Source organism: Chrysochloris asiatica, unplaced genomic scaffold, assembly GCF_000296735.1.
Source record: "Chrysochloris asiatica unplaced genomic scaffold, ChrAsi1.0 scaffold00070, whole genome shotgun sequence".
In the NCBI taxonomy this organism is placed as follows: Eukaryota; Metazoa; Chordata; class Mammalia; order Afrosoricida; family Chrysochloridae; genus Chrysochloris; species Chrysochloris asiatica.
This window is the reverse complement of record NW_006408588.1, coordinates 14,582,252-14,605,341: the sequence shown is the minus strand read 5'-3', so window position 1 is coordinate 14,605,341 and position 23,090 is coordinate 14,582,252. Positions and strand designations below refer to the sequence as shown.

At 44.2% G+C, this 23,090-nt stretch overlaps 1 protein-coding gene across 1 annotated transcript in view; it reads right to left on the bottom strand.

Annotated features, from left to right (window-relative positions):
• Nucleotides 1-23,090, bottom strand: part of POMT2 (protein-O-mannosyltransferase 2) — a 52,349-nt gene that overhangs the window by 22,780 nt on the left and 6,479 nt on the right. The window contains exons 2-9 of the mRNA XM_006864772.1: nt 21,702-21,786; nt 12,409-12,513; nt 10,929-11,037; nt 8,829-8,937; nt 5,259-5,418; nt 3,952-4,058; nt 3,206-3,288; nt 652-761 (exon numbers count right to left, since the gene is read on the bottom strand). Coding sequence (XP_006864834.1) covers nt 652-761; nt 3,206-3,288; nt 3,952-4,058; nt 5,259-5,418; nt 8,829-8,937; nt 10,929-11,037; nt 12,409-12,513; nt 21,702-21,786 — 868 coding nt within the window. The remainder of the gene's footprint in view (nt 1-651; nt 762-3,205; nt 3,289-3,951; nt 4,059-5,258; nt 5,419-8,828; nt 8,938-10,928; nt 11,038-12,408; nt 12,514-21,701; nt 21,787-23,090) is intronic.

The window sequence follows — 23,090 nt, the reverse complement described above, 5'->3', positions numbered from 1 at the left end:
TCGCCTCTCTAACAACTGATTCCTCCCTCTCAGGGACCTTCCAACATAGCCACATCTAGCACGCCCTAGCTCAGACACAGTGCTGCTCATTCATTCTGCTAATACTTGTAGCTAATCCTTATATATACACTTTATATTTGTTATTGCAGTCAATCCTCACACTCGAATGTGGAGAGAGGTACTGTTTACTTTCTCCAATTTCAAGATTTTGCCCAAAGTCATCTCTAGTAGAACCAGGTCTTGGATCACTTAGTCTGGCTCCTGGGTCTGTGTTCATAACTGCAGGTTACTGCTTACCCATACCCAATACTGTGTGCCAGCCACTTGAACCTTCCAGGAGCTTAAGAGCCAAGTACAAAGAGATGGGAATGTGAAAAGGAGCATGGGAGGGTGCTGGAAAAGCCTCTCCTAAGAGGGGCACCTGACCTAGTGCTGGGTGAGGGGGCTACGGTGGTTTAACTGAAGCCTAAAGAAGCTGGAGTTAGCCCAAGGAAAAAGACAAGGGGGCTGGAGGAGAAAGAGGTCCCGAACAGGGGCATGACATGGACACAGAACTGGAAGCAAGAAGGAGAATGGGATGGTGATGGGCACACTGGACACATGGCTTAGGCTTAGTACTGCTGCCTTCAGATGCACCAAGGGCTCACTGACCTGCTGCTGTCGGGCACCAATGCCCTCAGGGTAGAGGTGCCTGTGGGAGTGGAGGTAGCCACTGGCCATCCGGAGGTTCTTCACAGTGATCACAGAGCCATAGGCCAGGTCTGAGGGGAAGACAGACAATGGACATGTGAGCTGACAAAGGGTTAGGCTCTGCCTGACTGGGGGGGGGGGGCGTCTGCAAAGTTCAAGACTGCCTAACCTGCTAGCAGACTCTTCGCTGAGCCCAGGACTACCTAGGGCCAATGCAAGGTTGACTTCTTACTCTGATGGAATCAACTCAAGAGGGAATCACTACAGGGTCTCACTTGATCCTCCCACCCCTCTCTCCTGAGGACATCAGAAGAAGCTGGATATTAACAGTATTATTATAAAAAGCACTGTTTGTAATAGCAAAAGGCTAGAAGCCATTTCAGTCAAGGTCTGTGTATCCCTCCAATGGCATGAAGATGGAGCCTCACTCTGTGTCCTCATCTGGAGCACTCTCTAAGATATAGCCTTAGAGTAGACTTCGAAAATAGGCTTTTGTGCCCTGAATCTAGTACCTGCCAAAAGTAACAATTCAAAGGTAGGGTTTTGTTGGGGGTTTCCATCACCCACCACTCCATGGAAACATGTCTCACTCTCCCACTATGGCCTACACCTGCCCTCCTCTGCGCATTCATTCAATCTACAGAACAGAACAATTACAATTCCACAGGGGATCCAGAGGTGGAGGAGGCTAACTGAAGCCCTGGGGAGCGCTGCACACACTGACCAGTGAGGGATGGTGGACAAGGACTTCAGCAGAGGTATGACGATGTGCGACATGGTGGGAACCCAAAGTTGTTGTTTTGTTATGTGCCTTGGAGTCGGTTCCAACTCATAGCAACCCTGTACAGGGTTTCTGAGGCTGTAAATCTTTACGGGAGCAGAAAGCCTCATCTTTCTCCCAGGGAGCAGCTGGTAGTTTTGAACCGCTGACCTTGCTGGTTCGCAGCCCGATTCGTAACCACTATGCTACCAGAGCTCCTTGGGAACCCAGAGTAAGGTCAGATAAGTTCCATGCCAGGAAGGAAGAGGCTAGCTTAAGGAAAGAGATCACAGCTGAGCCGAGTAATTCAAGTAATGAGTAAGGATCTGCTAACTCCATCGTTCAATTTGTCTATAGCTCACGCAGGCCCACAGCTGCAACCTTGAATATTGCTGACCACCCTTGTTTCTGGAATTGCTTGTCTTCTTCTCTGGCCCTGTAATGCTTCTCAGCAGCTTCCTTTCCTGGCTCCTATTTCCCATGCAGTTCCCAGCAATCTGACGTGGGCCCTGTTCTCCTCTTTCCACAGTTCCCTTACAGATCACAGCATCACTTACCCCTTTACTTGGCTGATTCCTCTTTGAAAGCATTAGCTTCAAGTGCCCTAGCTCCATTGCTCCGAAGTCCCTATAGACCTCAAAATCAGCCTCTCTAATGTGGAACTCAGTACCTGCCTTTCCAAGCTAGCTTTTTCTCCTGTCTTTTCTATCTCTCATTCTTTCCACAGTCTTGGAGGGCCCACTGTGTTCTAGGCACCGTGCAAGGCAGCAGAGAGATAAACTGTGTACAATGCAGTCCTTGCTTTAAGGAAATAATCACCAATGTTCAAATCCTTGACGTCATCTCCCTTATCTAGGTCATTGGCCTTAGTCCTGAGGTTGCCCCCACTGTGCCCAGCTCAAGTTCCTGTGATAGCTTCCCCCTTCTAGTCACCACTCATCGCTTTACAGCCAGCCTGCCTGGCTTTCTTCCTGTTCAAAGACCCGCACTGGGTCTCCACGGCCTGGTCGATGAACTCAAACACCTCAGCCACATATTTCAAGTCCTCATAATCTGGACTTTGTCTCTTCAACCTGATTTTCCCGACACTTTCCTACATATGACGTGTGAGTTTTGCCCTGTCCTCAGCATTCATTATGTCATCCTTTCTGCCCGATGTGCTCTCCCCTCCCGCTCCACCTACTGAAATCTATGCATCTGTCCAGGGCCCAACTCGAAGGCAACTTACTCCATGCACCTGGGACCCCCTCCAGCCCCCTGCAGCATTGGTGTCTTGCTTTGTGTTCCCTCTTGATGTACTTCACACATGGTCACAGTATTTGCAGATCTCTACCCCAGTCTCTATGCTCTGAAAGGCAACCACTCCTACAGCCTCCAATGTGGCTGACTGTCTGTGAACACATGAATGGATGTGAATTGCAGAATGTCATGGCGGGACTCACCACTGGCCCTGCAAGTCTTGTTCTCTCACCACATTCTCTCTGCTTGGCCTCCCCATAGAGCTGGCTTTGATGCTTTCATAGATAAAATGATGTTATTCTTCAGGCTCAAATAGCTTACTGCTCAGGACATGTGTGTTCGCTTTGTCCTGATTCACTCTCCAGAGTACCCTTAGCGGATAATCTAACTGGGTCTTTCTTACTCTTTGACATCTATAGGCTAAAATCACTCAAACTACTATACATGTCTTTTTCAATTCAACTCCCAGGAAATCCCTCTGCTCTTTCACCTCTTTAAAGACCCAGGGGCACTCACGTTCGGGGATGGAAGCATTGTGAAGGTTGTTCCCTGAAAGCCGGGCCTGGAAGGCAGAACTGAAGAAGCCATCGCCAGGACCACTGTGGAGAAAGGAGGCACAGGAGAGGGTCATGTTAATGGAGTGGAAACTGCGATTTTCCTGGCACTCTGGGAATAGCTCTGTTCAGTTCATTTAAAAGAAGTACAACCGAACTGGTAGTGTGGCATAGCAGGACAGATGTAGGTGATGAAATTGGAGAAATCCAAATCCCAACTCAGCTACTTACTAGCTAGAAGACATCTAACATTTTTGAGCCTCAACTGCTTATAAATTGGAAAGATGAGAAAATTGAAAGAACTCACAAATGATTCTGATTAAATGTGATAATGTATACAAAATGCTGAGCCTCGCTGCCGACACTCAGCAGATGCTCATTTACTGGGAGCTGGTGCTGTTGCTGTTACTATTACTAATAATCATCACTCTTATGGCATGTGTGTGTGCCCGTTCCTGCCAACCAAGGGACTCTGCTCAGGGATAAAGGGCACCCTATCAGGAGAGTCTCTTATTTCAGGGTAGAGGCTGCCCTTTCTGAGACCTGGGGATGTTCAGAAGATAGAAAATAGGAGGCAAGAAACAGGATGAAACCCTATGTACTCCCTCCTACACCCCAATCTCAGACCCAGGAGATTCCACAGTCCACCCGTGGGCTCAGAGCCAGGAGGCAGACCAGAGGGAACTGCCAGACAGGCTTCAGCGGTACCTCTTACTCAGAATCAGGAAGTGAACAGCAAAGGTGGCCGTATAGAGAGCCAGGGGCAACACTATGAGGCACAGGATGCGAGCCAGCAGGTGTTTTCCCACAGTTACCTGCAAACAGAGGCCAGTGTGGGGTGTGGGCACATGGGGCTTTATTAGTCCTCAGATCTTATATGTGCATTACAATTAAGTATTCATGTAGAGATCATAATGATTAAAAAAGAATGGTCAACAGGAAAGAAAAAAAAACTAGACACCCCGTGGGGGCTTCCACAATACCCACCCCCCAAGCCCAATGGAGGGGTTCAACATAGGCCAGCACTCTGCTGCCTCCCCAGGACCTTCATTCAGGACCCTGAAAAGTCACTGCAACACACAGTGCCAGCTGCATCTCCAATGTCTTCACTCTCCAGGCCCCTCTACGTTCTGCTGAGCTCTACACATTTATTCTCCCTGATACTTCCTGCAAATTACTCCTCATCTTCACTTCAGACCTCTGCTTCCTCCCACAAGTCTTCAAGATGGGACTGGTGCCCCTTCACAGCACTGATTAGCTGGACTGCAACTGCCTGCTTACTAACATCTCTCTCCATCGTCTCTAGGGGTCAGGAATCATGTCTCCTTCACATGTCTCATACCGAGTGGGTGAGGAGGGCTCTCTACACTTTCTGAATAAATCAATGAACTTGTTGGGAGTTTAGTTCAGAGCCAGCCTCTATACTACCCTGTATAACCTTGGAAAGTTATGATCTCTTTAGGTCATTTGGAAAACAAGGGTACCTGCTGCGCTGAGCTCTCATGAGGAGTAAATGACATAATGAAGGGAAAGCATTTTGCATGGGGCCAGGCAGAGAATCAGCCCTTACTAAGTATTAATGTTGTAATAAACCCTAAAGGTCCTTCCTGGCTTCTAAATATGGTGCCCCTGGGCGGGAAACAGGAAAATCTGAGTTCAGAGGGTCACTTCTTCATCTATTGCACCAATGGCCCCATGTAGTCAGTGTCGGCTACACATTTTGGCCTGCACTCAGCTGGACAGAATCCCCTAGCTGGGTAGTTTGTAGAGTATTAAAAAGACATCAAATACCAACAGAGAACCCCAAGGATGTCAGTCCCTCCTCTCTCCCTTTATGTCTCTCAGCCTTAGGCCCGCTCCCTGCTCCCTGCTGCTGACAGATGCTGCTGGAAACAGGCCTGCAGGCCAGGAGCACAACTACTCAGCCTCCTGCTGCAGAGGCAGAGAAAGGCCACTGGCTCCTGCTGAGCAAGATCGGGAAGCAAAGAATTTTCTAAAAGCACTTGGGTTCTCACCAGGGAAAGACTGAGGTCTCCGAGCAGGTGCCAAAGGTCGGAAACGGTGTTCAACCCCACTTGCAGGATGACAAAGAGGCCAACAAACTTGACCCCTAGAGCACCAGCAATACTGATGCCCGTTAGGCTGAGCCACAACCACCAGGGGGCAGAGAAGGGCCTGAAAACCAATAAAACAACTTAGTTTGGTAACTGAGGCTCAAAGAGGCTAAACTGTACCCTCTGTCTGTAGGTTCCGAACCTGGGGGTCGTAGCAAGGAGAGTGGGTCTGTGAATCCCCTGAAATTGCAAACAAACCTCTTTGTGGGAGTGAGCAGAACATTTTTCTGGGGAGAAGGTCCATAGTTTCCTGGCTATATACAAGGCTTAGAGTCTTGGTGTAAGGAGCTCTAGTAGCATAGTGGTTACGAATCGGGCTGCTAACCTCAAAGTCGGCAGTTTGCAACTACCAGCTGTTTCATGGGAGAAAGATTTACAGCCTCAGAAACCCTGTGCAGGGTTACTATGAGTCGGGACCGACTTCACGGTACTTAACAACAAGAGTCCTGGTATGGCACTGTAGGATAAGCATTGGATTGCTAACTACAAGGTTGATGGCTCAAACCCACCAGCCACTCCTCACAAACCATACACAGAATCACTATGAGTCAGAACCGACTCAGGAGCACTTAACAACAACAACAAAGATAAGAGGATCAATTTTTAGTAGACACCAATCAAATGGGAGTAAAAGAAAATTCCAGAGCAGCCTACTGTCTCCTTTGAGTCACCTAAACCCTGTGAAAGCCAACATTTATTGAGGTCTTACTATGTGTCAAACACCATGCCTTTTAATCTCCACCATGGATTTCTGGTGTGACACTGTAGGATAAGCCCTGGACTGCAAGGTTGGTTTGAATCATAGGTCGGTAGTTCAAACTCACCAGCTGTTCCTCAGAAACCCTATACAGGATGGCTATGAGTCAGAACCTATTTGATGGCACTTAACAACAACAACAAATCTTCACTATCATCACTTCATGAAGTCAATCCTATTGTCTTCTTTTTCACATGTCAGGAAGGTGAGGTACACAGAGGTTAAGTGACATAGCTAGCAAGTGAAGCCTGGTTCTAACCCCAGCACACAGATCCCAAAGGTAGTGCACCTAATCACTTTTTTCTGTACTGGTGTAGTGCTTTAGGATAAGCACTGGACTGCTGACCATAGATCAGAGATTCAAAACCACCAGCCATTTCCTCAGAAACCTTATGTTATTATTGTTAGGTATAGTCGGAGTTCCAACTCATTGCGACCCCATGCACAACAGAACAAAACATTGTCTGGTCCTATGCCATCCTCACAATTGATGCCATTCTTGAGTCCAGTGCTGCTGCCACTGGGCCAGTCCATTTCATTGTGGGGTGGGGGGGTCTTCCTCTTTAGCTGACTCTCCACGTCACCAAGCAGGATATCCTTTTCCACGAACTAGTCTCTCCTTTGGACATGTTTGAAGTAGAAGAGACAAAATCTGACAATCCTGGCTTCAAAAGAGCATTCTGTCTGTACTTCTTACAGCACAGATTCGTTTGTTCTTCTGGCAGTCCATAGTACTTTTAATTCTCTCCCCCAACACTATAACTCAAATGCATCCATTCATCTACACTGTCCAACTCTCACATGCATATGAGGCTACTGAAAATATAAATGCTTGGGGTCAGGCACATCTTAGTCCTCACACTGATATCTTCAAAGAAGACTTGTGCAGCAGATTTGCCTAATACAATATGTCATTTGATTTCTTGACTGCTGTTTTCATGAGTGTTGATTGTGGATCCACGCAAAATGAAGTGTTTGACAACTTCAATCTTTTCTCCATTTAGCATGATGCTATTATTGGCACAGTTGTGAGGATTTTTGTTTTCTTCACATTGAGGTGCAATCTGTACTGAAGACTGTAGACTTTGATCTTCATCAGGATTTTAAGTCCTCTTCACTTCCAGCAAGTAAGGTTGTATCATCTGCATAGCCGACATACAGGGCCGCTATGAATTGTAACTGACTTGATGGCACTTAAAAACACCAACAACAATACCTACATAAGGAGCCCTGTTAACACAGTGGTTAAGTGTTAGACCACTAACCAAAAGGTCAGCAGTTCATACCCACCAGCTGCTCTGTGGGAAAAAGATGAGGTAATCTGCTTCTGTAAAGATTTACAGTCTCAGAAACCCTGTGGGGCAACTCTATTCTGTCCTATAGCGTCTCTATGATTGGAATCAACTTGAAGATAGTGGGAGTGAGTAATACCAAATACACTGCATTGCAAGTTTCTGAGTATTGGCTGCCTCTTCTTCCGAGAGTAAATGTTCCTAACAGCCAAAACTTATGCCCTTCTGTACCTCCAGCTCCTAGTACAGTAGCTGACACATAGTACATGTTCAAGAAATGGTAGGTAGACGTGAGCATGGTAGAAACAGAGATTATTCAAAGTCAGTGTGGGCTGGTCATCACTAGATCAGTTTTGATTAGCATAATGTAGCTTAATGAGCTTGGCCAGGCGTGAGACCAAGTTGCCTTCTGGAAAAGCCTTGGTTTGAATGGAATGAATGGTCTATTCTACTCTCCAACAAAGAAGAATGATATGAGAGACTAATCTCAAAGAAGACCAAGCCACCCAGATCCACGTCAGAACTGATCAGGTCCTGGAGGAATCCTCTTGGCATTCAAGCCAACCTTCATATACATTATTTCACCCATTAGGTCAGGACTGGATGCGGCCATTAAGGCCAGAGAAACAAACAGGTTCCAGGCAGCATCTGTCCTAGTACCTTCTCCTCGAGGATGGTGGTGTTGTTAAGTGCCGCCAAGCTGATTTTGACCCGTAGCAACCCTGTATAAGGGTTTCTGAGGAGCGCCTGATGAGCTTCAACCACTAACCTTGAAGTTCAAACTGACTTTGCAGTCCAGCGCATTAACCCACAGCAACCACACTAGGACTCCCTCCTCTGGGATTGAGAGTGTGAAAGATGAAGCTGTCCTGGGACCTCCTTACCATCAGTGGTGCAGAGAGGTGACTGAGGGAAAGTACATTAAAACCTTCCCATAATAGTCATGAACCTCTAATCAAATCTACCCACTTCTTTTCGAAATAATAATATCCTTGGAAAGAAGACAACCAACATTTTGTCAGTCTTGTTAAGTGCTGTTGAATTGTTTCCATCCAACTCATAGCAACTCTGTACGGGGTTTCAGAGGCTGTAGATCTTTGTAGGAGCAGAAAGCCTCATCTTTCTTCTGAGAGTGGTTGGTGGGTTTGCAGTCTAGTGCTTATCCTACAGAGCCACCACGCTCCCTTCTCAGTAATATGCAAAGCAAAAATAAAAGGATCCATAGAAAATACACCTATTTTTATTATAAAAAATGGTCAATGTAAGTTAAAATAAAAAGTACTTGTATGCCTTCCTGTAAACTCAACTTCATGACAAATCCTCTAGACACCCACCCCAGCCCTGGCCCTTCCAAAAAATTGGGAGCTGCCATAACTTCTGAATCCCCTCACAGCCCCGACCCCAAAAGACGGTGTTTCTGACCTGTCTGCGCAGGAGTTGTACTTAACCATGCTCAATATGGCAGCCATGATGAAGAACATCAGGATGGGGTCAAGGAGGATGTACTGAGACAGAGTGAGGCATCCTGTGTCTGCAACGAGAGGAGTCAGAGTTGAGGCCCACTGAGAACCAAACTCCCGGACAGGAGGAAACAGTTCCCTTTGCACAAAAGGACTTGGGCAGTCAAGGCTAGATGGGCTGCTGAGTCATTAGGGCTCCATCAGGGAGGCAGAAGACCAGAGCTTTGGGGTATGTGTGCTAAAAGCCCAGTGACAAGAAACAGTATCTCACATCAGCTTGACTCATACACTGAGCTAGAGCAGTCCTGAGACCAGGGCTCTCCCTTATTGCATCATCAAAAAGGGAGTATTACAGCCACAAACAACCTATATTCATAGAGTCTTACCATTTTACATAATGGCTCTGTTGAGAGCTGATTCTCCATACAGCTGCCAGAGTATGGGGTTTTCTTTTAATTTTTTGTGGGTTTTTTTTTTTTTAACTTAGACTCCCTTACATTAACATTATATCCCAAATGAAACTCTCCATATCACTTAGTGTGGAACCCAGTCGTCTCCCAGATCTGCATGGACTTTCCTCTGCGACCTCATCTCCCATCACCCTCTGCCTTACTTGTTCTACTCTGGTTACATTGACCTTGTTGCTGTTCTTTGAATTGACTGAGTGCTGCCTTGAACCAGGACCACTGCACTAGCTGACTTGCTGTTCCCTCTGCCTGGGACACTCTTCCTATAGGTCTCTGCATGGGTTTATCCTTTGCTTCATTAAGGTCTCTGATCAAAACCACCTCCTCGGAGAGTGGTTGATTTTGCAGTCCTGGAGCGGAGATCCCTGGAACCATCAAGGGAGAAAAGCAAAGTGCGGGACCCTATCCAGAAAAGCAGTGACACCAGGGGTCGAGGCAGAGGCAATGCCATGGAGAGTGAGAGCAGCTGGGAACTCTAGACTCAGGGAGGGAGAGGGGCTATGTGCTGGCGGCCGGGGGGCAGGCGTGCGGGGGTGTACCTTTTGGTTGTTTGATGATGCATACAGGGGACTGTAATCATTGCAGTGAAACAAAATGTGATAGGATGAATGTAAAGATAATGTTCTCCCATGTAAACTATCCCATAATTCACAATAAAAACTTTAAAACAAAAAACCACCTCCTCAGGAAGCCTTTCACTGATCCTCTTCTTTCCCCAAATAGTATTGCTTCTCATTAACTTACCCTGCTTTTTTTACATTGCACTTAATGCTTAAGACATTACACTACAGATTTCTTTATTTACTTGCTTATTTATTGTCTGCTTCACTAGAAGGTGAGGTTCAATGACAGCACATTGTCTCATCAGTTATGATGACCCAAGAAAAGGGCCTGGGACAGAACAGGCACTAGATAAACAGTTGCTAAATAAAAAATGAATAAATGACTGAATGAACAACTGAACAGAAAAATTAAAAACACATGGGAAAAAAAACACAAATCCCATAGGGAGACACCTACATTCTGGGGAAATATCTATCAAAACAAAGCCAACACCACCCCTAAAACACCAAATTAAATTGGTGGTTTAGATGACCATAAAGCATGAATTCACTCACATAAGAACAAGGTTAGCAAGTGGATCAACTTCTATTGTCAATTCATATTTATCTTAATTATTAAATAATGCAAATATTTATGTTGTCATTTTGCTATCCCTCGTCATCCAGCTAGCTACTTGTGGCACATCTGTCCTTGAATTCAGTTGAAATGAGTTTAGGAAATACAAACTAGATATAGCTTATTATGCATTCTAAATTCAAATGTGGATAACTTGGAAATTAGTTCTTGGAACTACCCATGCCACATTTGGAGGTTATTTCTTGGAATTATTCCAATAACACAAAAGCTTGCTACATACAAGCATTTATATTTGTAGGTATTGTCAGTGAATTACATGAGATTGTATACATTTTACACAAATTTAAACTTAATGAAGAACTAGGCCCATAGATAAGGCCCTTTAACATTGATGTCCAGCTGTATTAATAGTGTGGCAGTCAATTCCCCATGAAACGTGGTATAAAATGACTTACCAAAGGTGAGGAGAGCAGCGGTGAGCAGAGCCGCCGGGACAGACTTGGATAGCTCCAATACAGTGAGGTAGGCAAAGGGGATCAACCAGGAACCCAGGAATGCACAGAACTGGGGAAGGAATAGAAAAGCAGGCAAACAACAGACTATGCTACGTGTCAAGGGTCTGCATGACTTTAAGATGAAGGGTCTTGACAACCTTGGCTACCTAAAATTATCTGAAATAAGAAAGAGGTGCTATAACATTAGAGAGGCAAATCCAAAAATACATTTGTTTCCTCTGAGCACCAATGTATGCACTGACATGAAATCGACAAAATTATAGCAGCTGCTATAAATTTATGATTCCAGGAAGATGTGGGCAGAACAGCACAATGGCTTCATGCGGTGGACTCCAGTGTTGGCCTGCCCCATCACTGCCCCATCAGGCTTGGCAATCTGCTTCTGAAAGGTCCCAGCCTTGAAAACCCTGTGGAGTAGGCCTACTATGCACACATGGCGCCTCTATGAGCTGAACTCCACACAACAGCAACGAACACCTCTCCATCCACCGCACTGCCCATCAAAAGCAAATAAGCCAAAAAAAAAAAAAAAAAAAGAGAGAGAGAGAAGACCAGGGAAATGGGAAATCCTCACATGTGGGTTGACATTATTTGTCAAGCAGAGTCATGGTGTCCAGGGTGAAAGACAGCAAGGCTGTTCTATTTGACCCCTCATTGTGGACTCAGTCCACAATACGCAACTGGAGGGAGGTTGGCAGAGGAAAGATGGGGTGGTAGGAGACACAGAGGAATTCAGTGGTTGGAGTTAATAGAGGTAAATGCTGTTAACTGTTGGTTCATGGAGGGGATTGCAACCATGGATAAGGTGGAGAGTCAGAGAAAAAGAGGAAGACCCCTAACGAGATGGATTGGCCAGGTGGCATCATTGATGGACTCAAGTGTGGCAGCGGTTGTGAAGTTGGCCCAGGATCGGACATTGTTTTGTTTTACTGTGCATGGGGTCGCTATGAGTCCATTCCAACTCAATGGCACCTGACAACAACAACAATGAAGCAAAATATGTGATTTGTTGAATGTAAAACTTATGATCTGCTACGTAAACCTTCACTCAATTCACAATAAAAAGTTTTTAAAAAAAAAGAAAAGAAACGAAAGGGGCCCCAAGAGACAGACGCTGCTCCAGCAGCCATGGTTACAAAGAAGGAATGTATAACTGGCCAGTCCCAAGGCTACAGGAAATGCCTAGCTGCCTGAGTCCAGGCTGCTCTCCAACCTGAAATCTGCTTCACATGGGCAGGTAGACAGGTGACAGCCAGCATGTGCTTGCTTCTATCGCTGCAATCTCTGTATGATCGGTGGTCTCTCCCTCCCTTCTTCCCACCCCAGTTCTGAACACCTGCCCATGTCCAGGACTTCCACCTGTAACATCTGACTGAGTGTGGCCCCGGGGTCTAGTCTATAGCAAGTCAGGAAGCCTTACTCCTCTCATGCCCATGTAGCTGTGATGCTCGTATTTGTCCCCCGGCTTCAGGAACAAAAAGGTGCCATCATAGCCACTCAGGTAGCCAGCAAGACCTATCAGCATCTGAGAAGAGAAGAAGAAAACACACAAATAAGAGACCTTTGGGAGGAGATTTCTGTGTCCCCTAAACCTCCCTCCAGATGCACCCACAGACACTGGCTTCCCTTGACAATTGTCTTCAGAAGGAGTTGCTAATGGAACATTTCCTCCTGCAGCTGTTGCAGAGCAAAGACCCTTTTGTCTGTGGTGCTAACTGCTAGAAACAAATCCTCTCTGTTTCTATGTCCCTGGGAACAGTGCAGATTGAAAGTTTAGGAAGAGAAAAGATGCAATTTGAAAGGCTGAGCCAATGAGGGGCTCTGCCATTCAGCCTTCTTGAATGTGCTCTGAAATAAAACACCAAGGCTCCTAAAGGAGATCATAGGCACAGGCTGACACGGGCTCTAATCCCTGAATCTTGCTAACCCAGTCTTGGAAGGTAGACTGGCCTTCTGAAAGAAAAATGAGGTCCCGAATCAGGATGAAGAGGAAAAAAAGCAGGAGCTGCACATCATGAAGAGAAAGCAGGGAAGCAAAGGAGACAGCGAACTGCAGAAACAGCACATTCCCCAGAATCTAGAAAGAGGCAAAAAGTCCCCTTGGAAAACTGCCAAAGGCCGGAGACTGGCTTCTCCCATTTCCAACATCCAAAGCAGGCAACCTTGGCTCTTCCCAGACCAGAACCAAATCAACTACAAACTGAAACAGTGAGTCATGAGTCCTGCAAAATATTCCAGGGGATCCGCCTCTCCATTTTTGTCTTTCTTGCCTCTCAACTTTATCAAATTCTCTTTTTCACACTCAGAAGCAGCTGGAGTGTAACAACTATCAGCAAACACCAATGGTGTGCCAACCCCAGGCTGCTCCAGCCTGACCTTGCTCAGCCTGGGTGGGAAAGGCTCGTGGTGCTTGGATACGGATCAGTACCCACCTCACTCTTTCCCAAAGTACTGCCACACAGGGTCACCCTCTATAGTTCTAGGTCAAGGCACAAAAAATAAAATTCAGCAGCAGTTTTCTGAGGAGTAGCCAATGGGTTTGAACCACCAACCTTTCTGTTAGCAGCTCAGTGCTTATTCTACAGCACCACACCAGGACTCTATTGTAAGGATGCTGTTGTGTGCCTTCGAGTCGGTTCCAACTCATAGTGACCCTGTATAGCAGGGGTGGGGAATGTCCAGTCTACAGGCAATATTTTGTTGTTGTTATGTGCTGTGGAGTCGGTTCCAACTCATAGCGACCCTGTACAGGGTTTCCGAGGCTGTAAATCTTTACGGGAACAGAAAGTCTCATCTTTCTCCTGCGGAACAGCTGGCAATTTCGAACTGCTGACCTTGCAGTTTGGAGCCCGATTGTAACCGCTACCAGAGCTCCATATAAGGCCAGTGAAAGCATTTGGTCTGGTCCTGCAAAGGCAACCACAGGTGCAACCATCACGTTGTTGTTGTTAAGTTTCGAAAGTTGCTTCTGACTCATAGTAACCTTGTATAGGGTTTCCCAAGGAGCAGCTGCTGGGTTTGAATTGCCGTCCTTGTGGTTTGCAGCCCAGTGATGAGCTAATTAAATGTTTGACCAAATATAGCTGACTAATTTTTAAGTTGATAATTTTGTGTATTACAAATTTTGGTAGAAAAAAGGTTCCCTACCTCTGCTGTACAGGGTATCCAAGAGCACTCATGTGTTTGAACTGCAAATCTTGCAGTTGGTGCAGTTAGCAGTCCAGTGTTAACCTACATGAACTGAAACTGACAGGGTAATCAAGTATGTCCCTTGCCACCGGAGATAAAATTTAATATCTCTGAGCTAAAGGTGATAAAGAGGAGTACTGGTGGGCTACATGTTGGGCTGGTAACCATAAGGTCAGCAGTTCAAATCCACCATGTGCTCCATAGGAAAACAAGGAGGCTTTCTGCTGCCATGAAGACGTATAGTCTCAAATCCTACTTAAGGTTACTGTAAGTTAGAATCAATGCAATGGCAGTGGGTTTGGCTTGGCAGTGGGTATAAAGGAGTCCTGGTGTGGCATTGTGGGTTAATGTGCTGGACTGCAAAGTCGGTTTGAAACGCAAGGTCGGTGGTTCAAGCTCACCAGCCACTCCTCTGAAATCCTATACAGGGTTGCTATGGGTCAGAACGGACTCGACGGCACTTAACAACAACAACATCAGACACTTAAAGGAGCTCTGGTAGCATAGTGGTTATGAATTGGGCTGCTAATTTCATGGTAAGCAGTTTGAAACTACAGGAACCCTGTTACAGGGTTGCTATGTGTTGGAACCGACTCCATGGCACACAACAACAACAACAATCAGACTCTTAAAGGAGCTCTGGCAGTGTAGTGGTTATGAGTCAGGTTACTAATCACAGGCTTTCTGCTTCTGTAAAGATTTACAGCCTTGGAAACCCTATGCAGGGTCGCTGTGAGTTAGAATCAACTCCACGACACACCACCATGACCACTACCACCACACACTTAACACACATTCAAAAAGCAGTAATCTCTCTCATTTACCTTAACTTTAAAAGTAGTCCTGAGCTAATTTTCTAATTAAACAACTTATTCGAATAAATACAGAAAAGATGAACAACCTATTTGAAAAAGGGGCAAATTCAATGAAAACAAATTGTTAGTAAGCATTGGGTAAAATATTCAGCCTAACTCAAAGACAAGTAAATGAAACAGTGATAGACCATATTAAACTCCAATTAGCGACAATTTTAAAGTATGTGCAGAACAGGGTTGTCAATGGTGGGGAAACAAGTACTTTCATACTTATTATGTCTTTTCTAACATGGTGTTTGTAACTCCCATCAAACAATTAGGTTGGAACATGCAAACAGGGTGTAAGGGACTCTAATGCAGGGATTGGTAGTGTTGCCATGCTGCTGGGTTTAAAAAGAGTCATCTCAGAACCAGGAATCGATGATCCAAGACCATCAAGAAAGAAGAGCCACAAGTGGAGCATGAGATCCCTGCCCAGAGAGGCGGCAGCAGAGGCAGTGATGTGGAGAATAGAGCAGCTGTAGAACTCCCGGCCTCTGGACTGAGTAAAGCTCAGTGCCTATGGGAAGGAGGATGGCTTACAGAACGTGCCTTTGAGCATTTACAGACAGGCCAAAGGAGATATGCAACTCTTGCCCTAGCAGGGCAAGAGGTCAAGGGATCATATGGCTGAGAAGCTGAAGACAAGAGTGAGGCGTGCCTACAGTACGGCAGAGAAGAGGGTTTCCTGGCTGGAGAACTGCTGCATCCTGAGTTGTTTCTGATCCTGAATTGTACTCTGTTCAATTCCTTAATAAACCTCATAATCGTGAGCTCTGTGTGGCCATTGCAATGGATTATCAAACCTGGCAGAGAAGAATGTGTTGGGAAGGACAGTTGGTGTCAGAAGAGGATAAAGAAGGTTTAAGGGTAGAGGCATGTCTGACCTCCACCTCATAGGAATCGGTCTTGGGCTGATTTTGAGTTTGATCCTCCTTCCCCCTTGTGAAGTCAGAGGAAGTCAGACATGGCCTTCAATCCATCTTTGTAATAAATATTACAATTTTTTTACAGGGAAACTTGGCAATGTCTAACACAATTTTAAATGTACATACCCTTCAACTCTTCAGTTCAGCTGCTAGAAATCTTTCAGAAATTCATATGTGCACAACTATGCAAAAATACATGTACAAGGATGTTCAAAACAATAGTTTTTGTAATGGTTAAAAATTGAAATAACTTAAGTGCCCATCAACTAAAGAGTAGTAAAAATAATTTATGGTACATTATATACTGGCAGTCCCCAATGAATGACATATTCAAGTTATGATGAATCGCACTTACAACCATCTGTTGTTTTCAAATGATTTGTGTATTTTTATGCATGTGTACATTTGTATGTATTAAAATATATCTGTAAGTTTATATGTAGTGCTTCCAGCCCTCAAAGACAAATGAAGATTAGATTTCTAAAGATACTGATTAATAAAGGTAATAACAATAAAAGTAAAAAAAAAAAAAAAAATTAAATATTCAAATAAAGACGAAACTATCGTAGTGAAGAGGAAGCCCATTGTAAGTCTGGGTCTACCTGAAATGGACTGACCCAGCTGTCATTAAATTGATTCCAACTCATGGCAGCCCCATGTGTGTCAAAGCAAACTGCTCCAGCGGCTGATATTTTCTTTTTTTAGAAGTAGATCACCAAGTCTTTCTTCCAAGGCACCTCTGGGTAGAAACAAACTACCAGACCTCTTGTTAGAAACTGAGCACTGAATCATTTTCACCACTCAAAGCAAAAGAATGGAATGTTTATCTTTATGTATCGATGTGGGAAAATGTCTATATCATGCTTAAAATAAAAGGTGTTGAACAATTTTAGTCTCATCCACTAGTGTTTTTAAGAAGGATCATGTATGTATGCAGGTACATGTATTTGTTTGTATAGATACATATGTGTCCATATAATGTGCTATGTGCCCATATGTAAAAAGAGGCATTATTGTTGTTGTTATGTGCCTTAGAGTCAGTTCCAACTCGTAGTGACCCTGTACAGGGTTTCCAAGGCTGTACATCTTTATGGAGGCAGAAAACCTCATCTTTCTCCCATGGAACAGCTAGTAGTTTCAAACTACTAACCCTGAGTTTAGCAGCTTGATTCGTAATCACTACGCTACCAGAGCTCCTTACATGTATATAAAAAAAATTCCTCAGGGGATATACTCATATAAGAAACTATCAACAAAGGTAACTATGGTTACCTTTGGGGACAAGAAATGTGGAGTGCGAAGGCTCTTGACCTTTTATATTTTTCTGTATTGATAAACTTTTTAACATATACAGGCATTTTAATTTTTTTTATAAAGAGTACCTACTGACCTGCAGAAAAAAAAAGCCGACTATCAAGCAGACTAAGCTGTTTGCTTTGGCTGCATCAAGCCAAGAAAAGTCAGCCCATCAGGGAAAACCCCTTTCTAAGACTGAAACTCAAGGAAACCTGGCAGCAGTCTAGTATGCTCGCTGGTCACCACCCTGGTCTACTTGTGAGTGAAAGTGGGGGAAACGCAGCAATGAAGACATGGGCTGAATTTGCCATGTTCCACTGACACCCACTGACCTCAAGATGAGAGAGAAAAGAAGAAGGCCTGGCTGGTGTGAAGTTTAGGGGAGATGTGTGAACTTCCAAGTCCATGAGCACTTACCTAGCCACTGGGGGCTAGAGTGTGAGTGAAGCAGCCAACTGGTCGGAAGTGCAGGAAAGCATGCGTGAACTCCCACACTTGCAGCTAGTACCCATTTGACCTAGCTTGGATGGCTAGATGACCAGGACTTGACCAATGAAGGTAAATTACTACAATTTGATGAACTAGACCTTTGCTTATGGATGCAGTTGCTCAAACTTCCAATTGGAATGGAAGGATTCTTCATATCAAGGAACAAGCTTGTTTCCTAAGTTCACTGGGTTCATAGGGACAGGCACTGTAAACACTGGCTACCAACAATGAGGGGCTAATATAAACTATCACTCTATTCAAAATAAAAGCTTAAAAAAAAAAATGAGGGGCTATAAAGTCATGAAGTGGCTGGCTTACAAGCTTTCATGAGTGTGCTTAGTTTCAGAAGGAAGCTGGCAAGGTAGAATTCCCCCTGAATAGTTTTTTTCTTATTCAGATGGACCTGGTGAAAGGGGATAGGGGATAGGGTTTTATGATTCTGATCATATTTTTGTGAGTAATTGTTAGCAGGATTAATTGTGATTGTCATTGCTGTACTTGTAGAAGATGTGGAACTAAAAGGAGGCTTTTTCATTTTAGGAACAGAGGATCCCAGGACCATCAAGAAGGAAGAGTATGAGTGGAGTGTGAGATCCTACCTAGGAAAGCGGTGAAGCAGAGCTGGTGGCAGAGGTGATGGCATGGAGAGACGGAGCAGTTGCGGGCTCTAGGACATGGATTGAGTAAGGCTGTGTGCCTACAGGCAGGAGGCTGGCTTGTAGAATATGCCCTTAGGACATTTAAATGAATATGTGCTTTTTGTTTTGTATGTATACATCAAATATTTTTGCTTTGTTCATTTGTGAAATATAAGCTGTAAAAGGGAAGAAGTAGGAGAACTGTTGTTGTAGGGAGTGGACTGTAATCATTGAGATGAAACAAGGTGTATAGTTTGTTGAATGTAAAGCTGATGATCTCATCTGTTAACTTCACTCAATTTACAATAAAAAGTTTAAAAAAACAAACAATATAGTACCTGCTTTTCTGGAGCCCATAGGCACCTAAATGATTCCTGGTAGTGCAGTGGGTTAGGCATTGGGCTGCTAACTGCAAGATTAGTGGTTCAAACCCAGCAGCTGCTCTGCTTGGTAAAAGATGAGACTATCTGCTCCCGTCCTTATGAGTTGGAATTGACTCAGTGGCAATGGATTTGGGTTTTGGTTTTCTGCACTGAGGACTGGGAATCAATGAGAAGTAGCTTCAGTAGCATGGGAAAACATGTCCTTCAAGCTACCTAGAGGGGCTTTTTGATTCTATAGTTGGCCTGGTCTCAGAACCTATGAAACAGCTACTTGTTCTCTAACATGTTTCCAACTTGCTATCATGCTCTTCCTACCAGGTAGAGCATAGACCCATCAGGAGATCAATTAGGGAGATATTACCTGAAAGACGCCTCCCATCCCTTCCTTCTCATGAGAGGTCAGATGTGAGGAATGAAAGACTCCAGGAAATTCAGCCAACCAGTCATATTTTTTACATATCCACACTGTGCTGGGGAGCAAGGTGACTCCATACGACAAGCACGGGACTGCGAACCACAAGGTTCGCAATTCGAGCCCACCAGCCTCTCCGCGGGAGAAAGATGAAGCTTTCTGCTGCCATGAAGATTTAAAAGACTTGGAAACTCTATATAGGGTCACTAAGAGTCGGAACTGACTCAACGGCACTTAATAACAACAACATTGTGCTGAGCACTGTTGTTAAGTGCTGTTGAGTTGGTTCTGATTTATAGTGACCCTGTATAGAGTTTCTGAGGAGTAGTCAGTGAGTTTGAGTCACCGACCTTGAAGTTAGTAGTCTGGTGTTTATCCTACAGCACTACACCAGGACTCCAAGCTGAGTACTTCTTGTTGTGGTTGTTAAGTGTCGTTCAGTCAGTTTCAACTCTTAACGACCCTGTACTGGGTTTCCAAGGAGCAGCTGGTGGGTTTGAATTGCTGACCTTGTGCTTCAGTCCAGTGTGTATCCTACAGCACCAAACCAGGAGTCCATGCTGAACACTGTTGCTGTTGTTGTTAAGTGCCATAAAGCCAGTTCTGACTCATAGCGACCCTGTACTATATAGGGTTTCCAAGGAGCAGCTGGTGGTATTGAACCGCTAACCTTGTGGCTCACAGTCCAGTGTTGATCCACTGCACCACACCAGAGTCATAGATTTCCTTAAAATAAAAAAAATCTCTTTTATCAGAAGAGGTCCAATTCTCAGGCTACCCCAATGCTGTTCATTCAATACATTTTGTTGCTTATCATGTGACACTGCATGATAATGCACTGGACTACAAGGTTAGTTTGAACTGCAAGGTCGACAGTTCAAACTCACCAGCCAATTCTCAGAAATCCTATACAGGGTTACTATGAATTGGAACCAACTCAACAGCACTTAACAACAACAAAAAGAGATCTCGTCTGAGTTCTAGAAGAAGGCAAGTTCATGAGGCAGTGTGGTATGATTGTTAAGGAAACACACTCAAAGCCAGTCTGCACTTTGATTCGGCTACTTAGCTTGGTGCCTTCCGGGAAGCTAGTTACACTCTTCTGTGCCCCATGGGGATACCATAGTGCCTACATCACAGGGTTATTCTGAGGATCACATGAAATAATGCGTCTAAGGTGACTGGAATGGACCAAGTGTCCAATTGCTCCTATTCTTACTATTGTAATGTTGTAAAGGAGACAGGAAGAGCATAACATTTTGATTCCTTTCCTGGGCTCAAAGCTAATATTAAAATAGCCCACCTGTCCCACCCACCCCCTTTTTACTCCTCCCACATTCAGGGTCCCTACCCCTAGTCCCTACCCTAGGTTCTCATGCTTCCCTATCACAGATCAGCCCTTTCCTCCCACCTGGCTTCATCTGCAAGTAATCCATGCTCCAAAATCACACCCCCAAGCAAATTCCTGTCCCCTTTCTTCTTAAGATCTCAGTATCCAGTTAGGAAGAAAGGATTGGGTGAGGGCTAATCCATTAGACTCCTGAGAGTTGTTTGTTGCTAAAAGAGTAAAGTGAGTCCTGATTTGTGGAATTTTTGACCGCAAACCATGCCAGAGCAACTGGTCAAAGAATGTGTCTGCAAGAAGCAGGAAGAGGGGGAGTCTAGCTCCCAAGTGAAAGGTCTGCTAACTTAGTTCTGCTTTGTGCAGTGTATCCCTACTCTCCATTCTTTTTTTCTTTTTTCACATTGAGATATAATTCACCTACTTTAAAAGTCACCATTTTAAAGTGTACAATTCAAGTGCTTTTTAGTATATTCACAAAGTTCTACAACCAACACTACTATCTAATTTCAGAATATTTTCATTCTCCCCTCAAAAAGCCCCTTACCAGTTAGCAGTCATTTCCCATTCCTCCATTCTTCAGTCTCATGCAACTACTAATCTACTTCTTATCTTTATGCATTTACCTAATCTGGACATTTCCTATGCGGTCTTTTGTGTCTGCTTTCCTTCACTTAGCTTAATTTTTTAAAATTCATCCATGTGGTAGAATGTATTAGTAATTCATTCCTTTTTGTGGCTGAATAAAATATTCCACTGTAGAGATAAACCAAGGAGCTCTAGTGGTCAAAATGCTTAGTTACAAATCAAAACATTGGTGGTTCGGACCTACCAGCCATTCTGTGGGAGAAAGATGTGGCAGTCTGTTTCTGCAAAGACTGCAGCTCCGGGAGACTCTGGGGCAGTTCTATTCTCTCCTATAGGATCATGGTGAGCCAGAATTGACTTGACAGTCATGGGTTTTGAAGTTTTGAATAGATAAACCATATTTTGTTTATCCATTCATCAGTTGATGGCCCCCTCTCCAGTTCTGAACCCAAATGGTCCCTAAAAACACCAAAGCTTTTCCATAAAAGTAGTTGGTTTGGAATATTTTGGGAATTATTCCTACATGCTCAAGAATTAAATCCAAAGCCAAGACTTGGCTCCAATCCAGCGGGCAGGGTATGAGCCACGCTCACCTTTCCCAGAGGTGGATGCACATCAAAGAAAAAGGTGCGGTTGATATAGTAACTTCCCATTTTTCCGAAGTGAGTCTCATCCCAGCTGGAAGAAAAAAGAGATAAATGAAAATTTTTCATTGATCATTAAACTCAAATAGCCTTAATTAAGCATGGTTAAAACCAAGGGCTACAACTTTCAAGCAATTAGTGAGAAAGTCTGGATTTATATATGTACATATGGTTATTTTAAAGCTTTTATTGTGCATTGAGTGATAGTTTATATGGGGGAACATCACTTTTGCACTTATCCTATCATATTTCATATCATTACAATGATTACAATCCACTCCATGCATCACCATTCAACAATATTTGCTTCTTATTCCCTCGTTTTGTTTTTAACACAAGTGAGCAAGACATCAAGTTGCTCATTAATCTTCATTTAGAGAGTTAGGAAAGGTTAGCACATATTTATCAACCAATTACCAAAAATGTAAGTTAAATCTATACTTCTGCATGTTGTATACATGCAGGGCAAAGGGCTCTCCTGCAATATGGAAAAGTTTGTATGAAGAATTTTCTTTCAAGTCTGTTACCCTCTTATGATGCTTGTGTTTAGAAACCACATTACAACATTGTTAGGATACTGACCCCACAAAGGCTACAAACCGTGACTGTCACCAGAGTCTGATTTTGCTCATCAATCTTGTGCTAATTACTCTGCTGACTGGTCTCACTATAATTAACTAAACTAACCATTATCTGAAGGACCTGCTAACCTCAAGGTCAGCTGTTCAAAACTACCAGCTGTTCCGCAGCAACAAGATGAGCCTTTCTGCTCCCGTAAAGATTTACAGCCTCGGAAACTCTGTGCAGGGTCGCTATGAGTCGGAACCGACTCCACGGCACATAACCACTACCACCATCACCAACCAGTATATGAAGGGACTTCAGAAAGTTCTTGGAAAAATTCCATTATCTTTCAGTTCCATTTTCTACAAACTTTTTTTAAGCCCTCTCATATAAAATTGGAGGACTTTCTTATTACACTGAGAACATAATTAAAACCCATTCTTGTTGTTTCAGTTACTTTATAAATAAACTGACAGGTTAGCTATTAAACACAATGCAAAGTCTTGTTCTCCCACATAATCACATTAACAGCTTTCCTACACATTTGTTAGTTACTGCCATCAAGTCATTTCTAACCATGGTAAACCCACGTGATTCAAGTACAGCTGCTTCATCGGGTTTTCAAAGTTTATGTTGTAGAAGTAAATCTCCAGGCCTGTCTTCTGAGGCACACTGGAGGGTTTGGACCACCAACCTTTTAGCTAGCTGCGCACTTAACTGCTTGCACCATTTCTGGTTTTCCATTTTCCATACAGCACCATAGAATTGATGCTT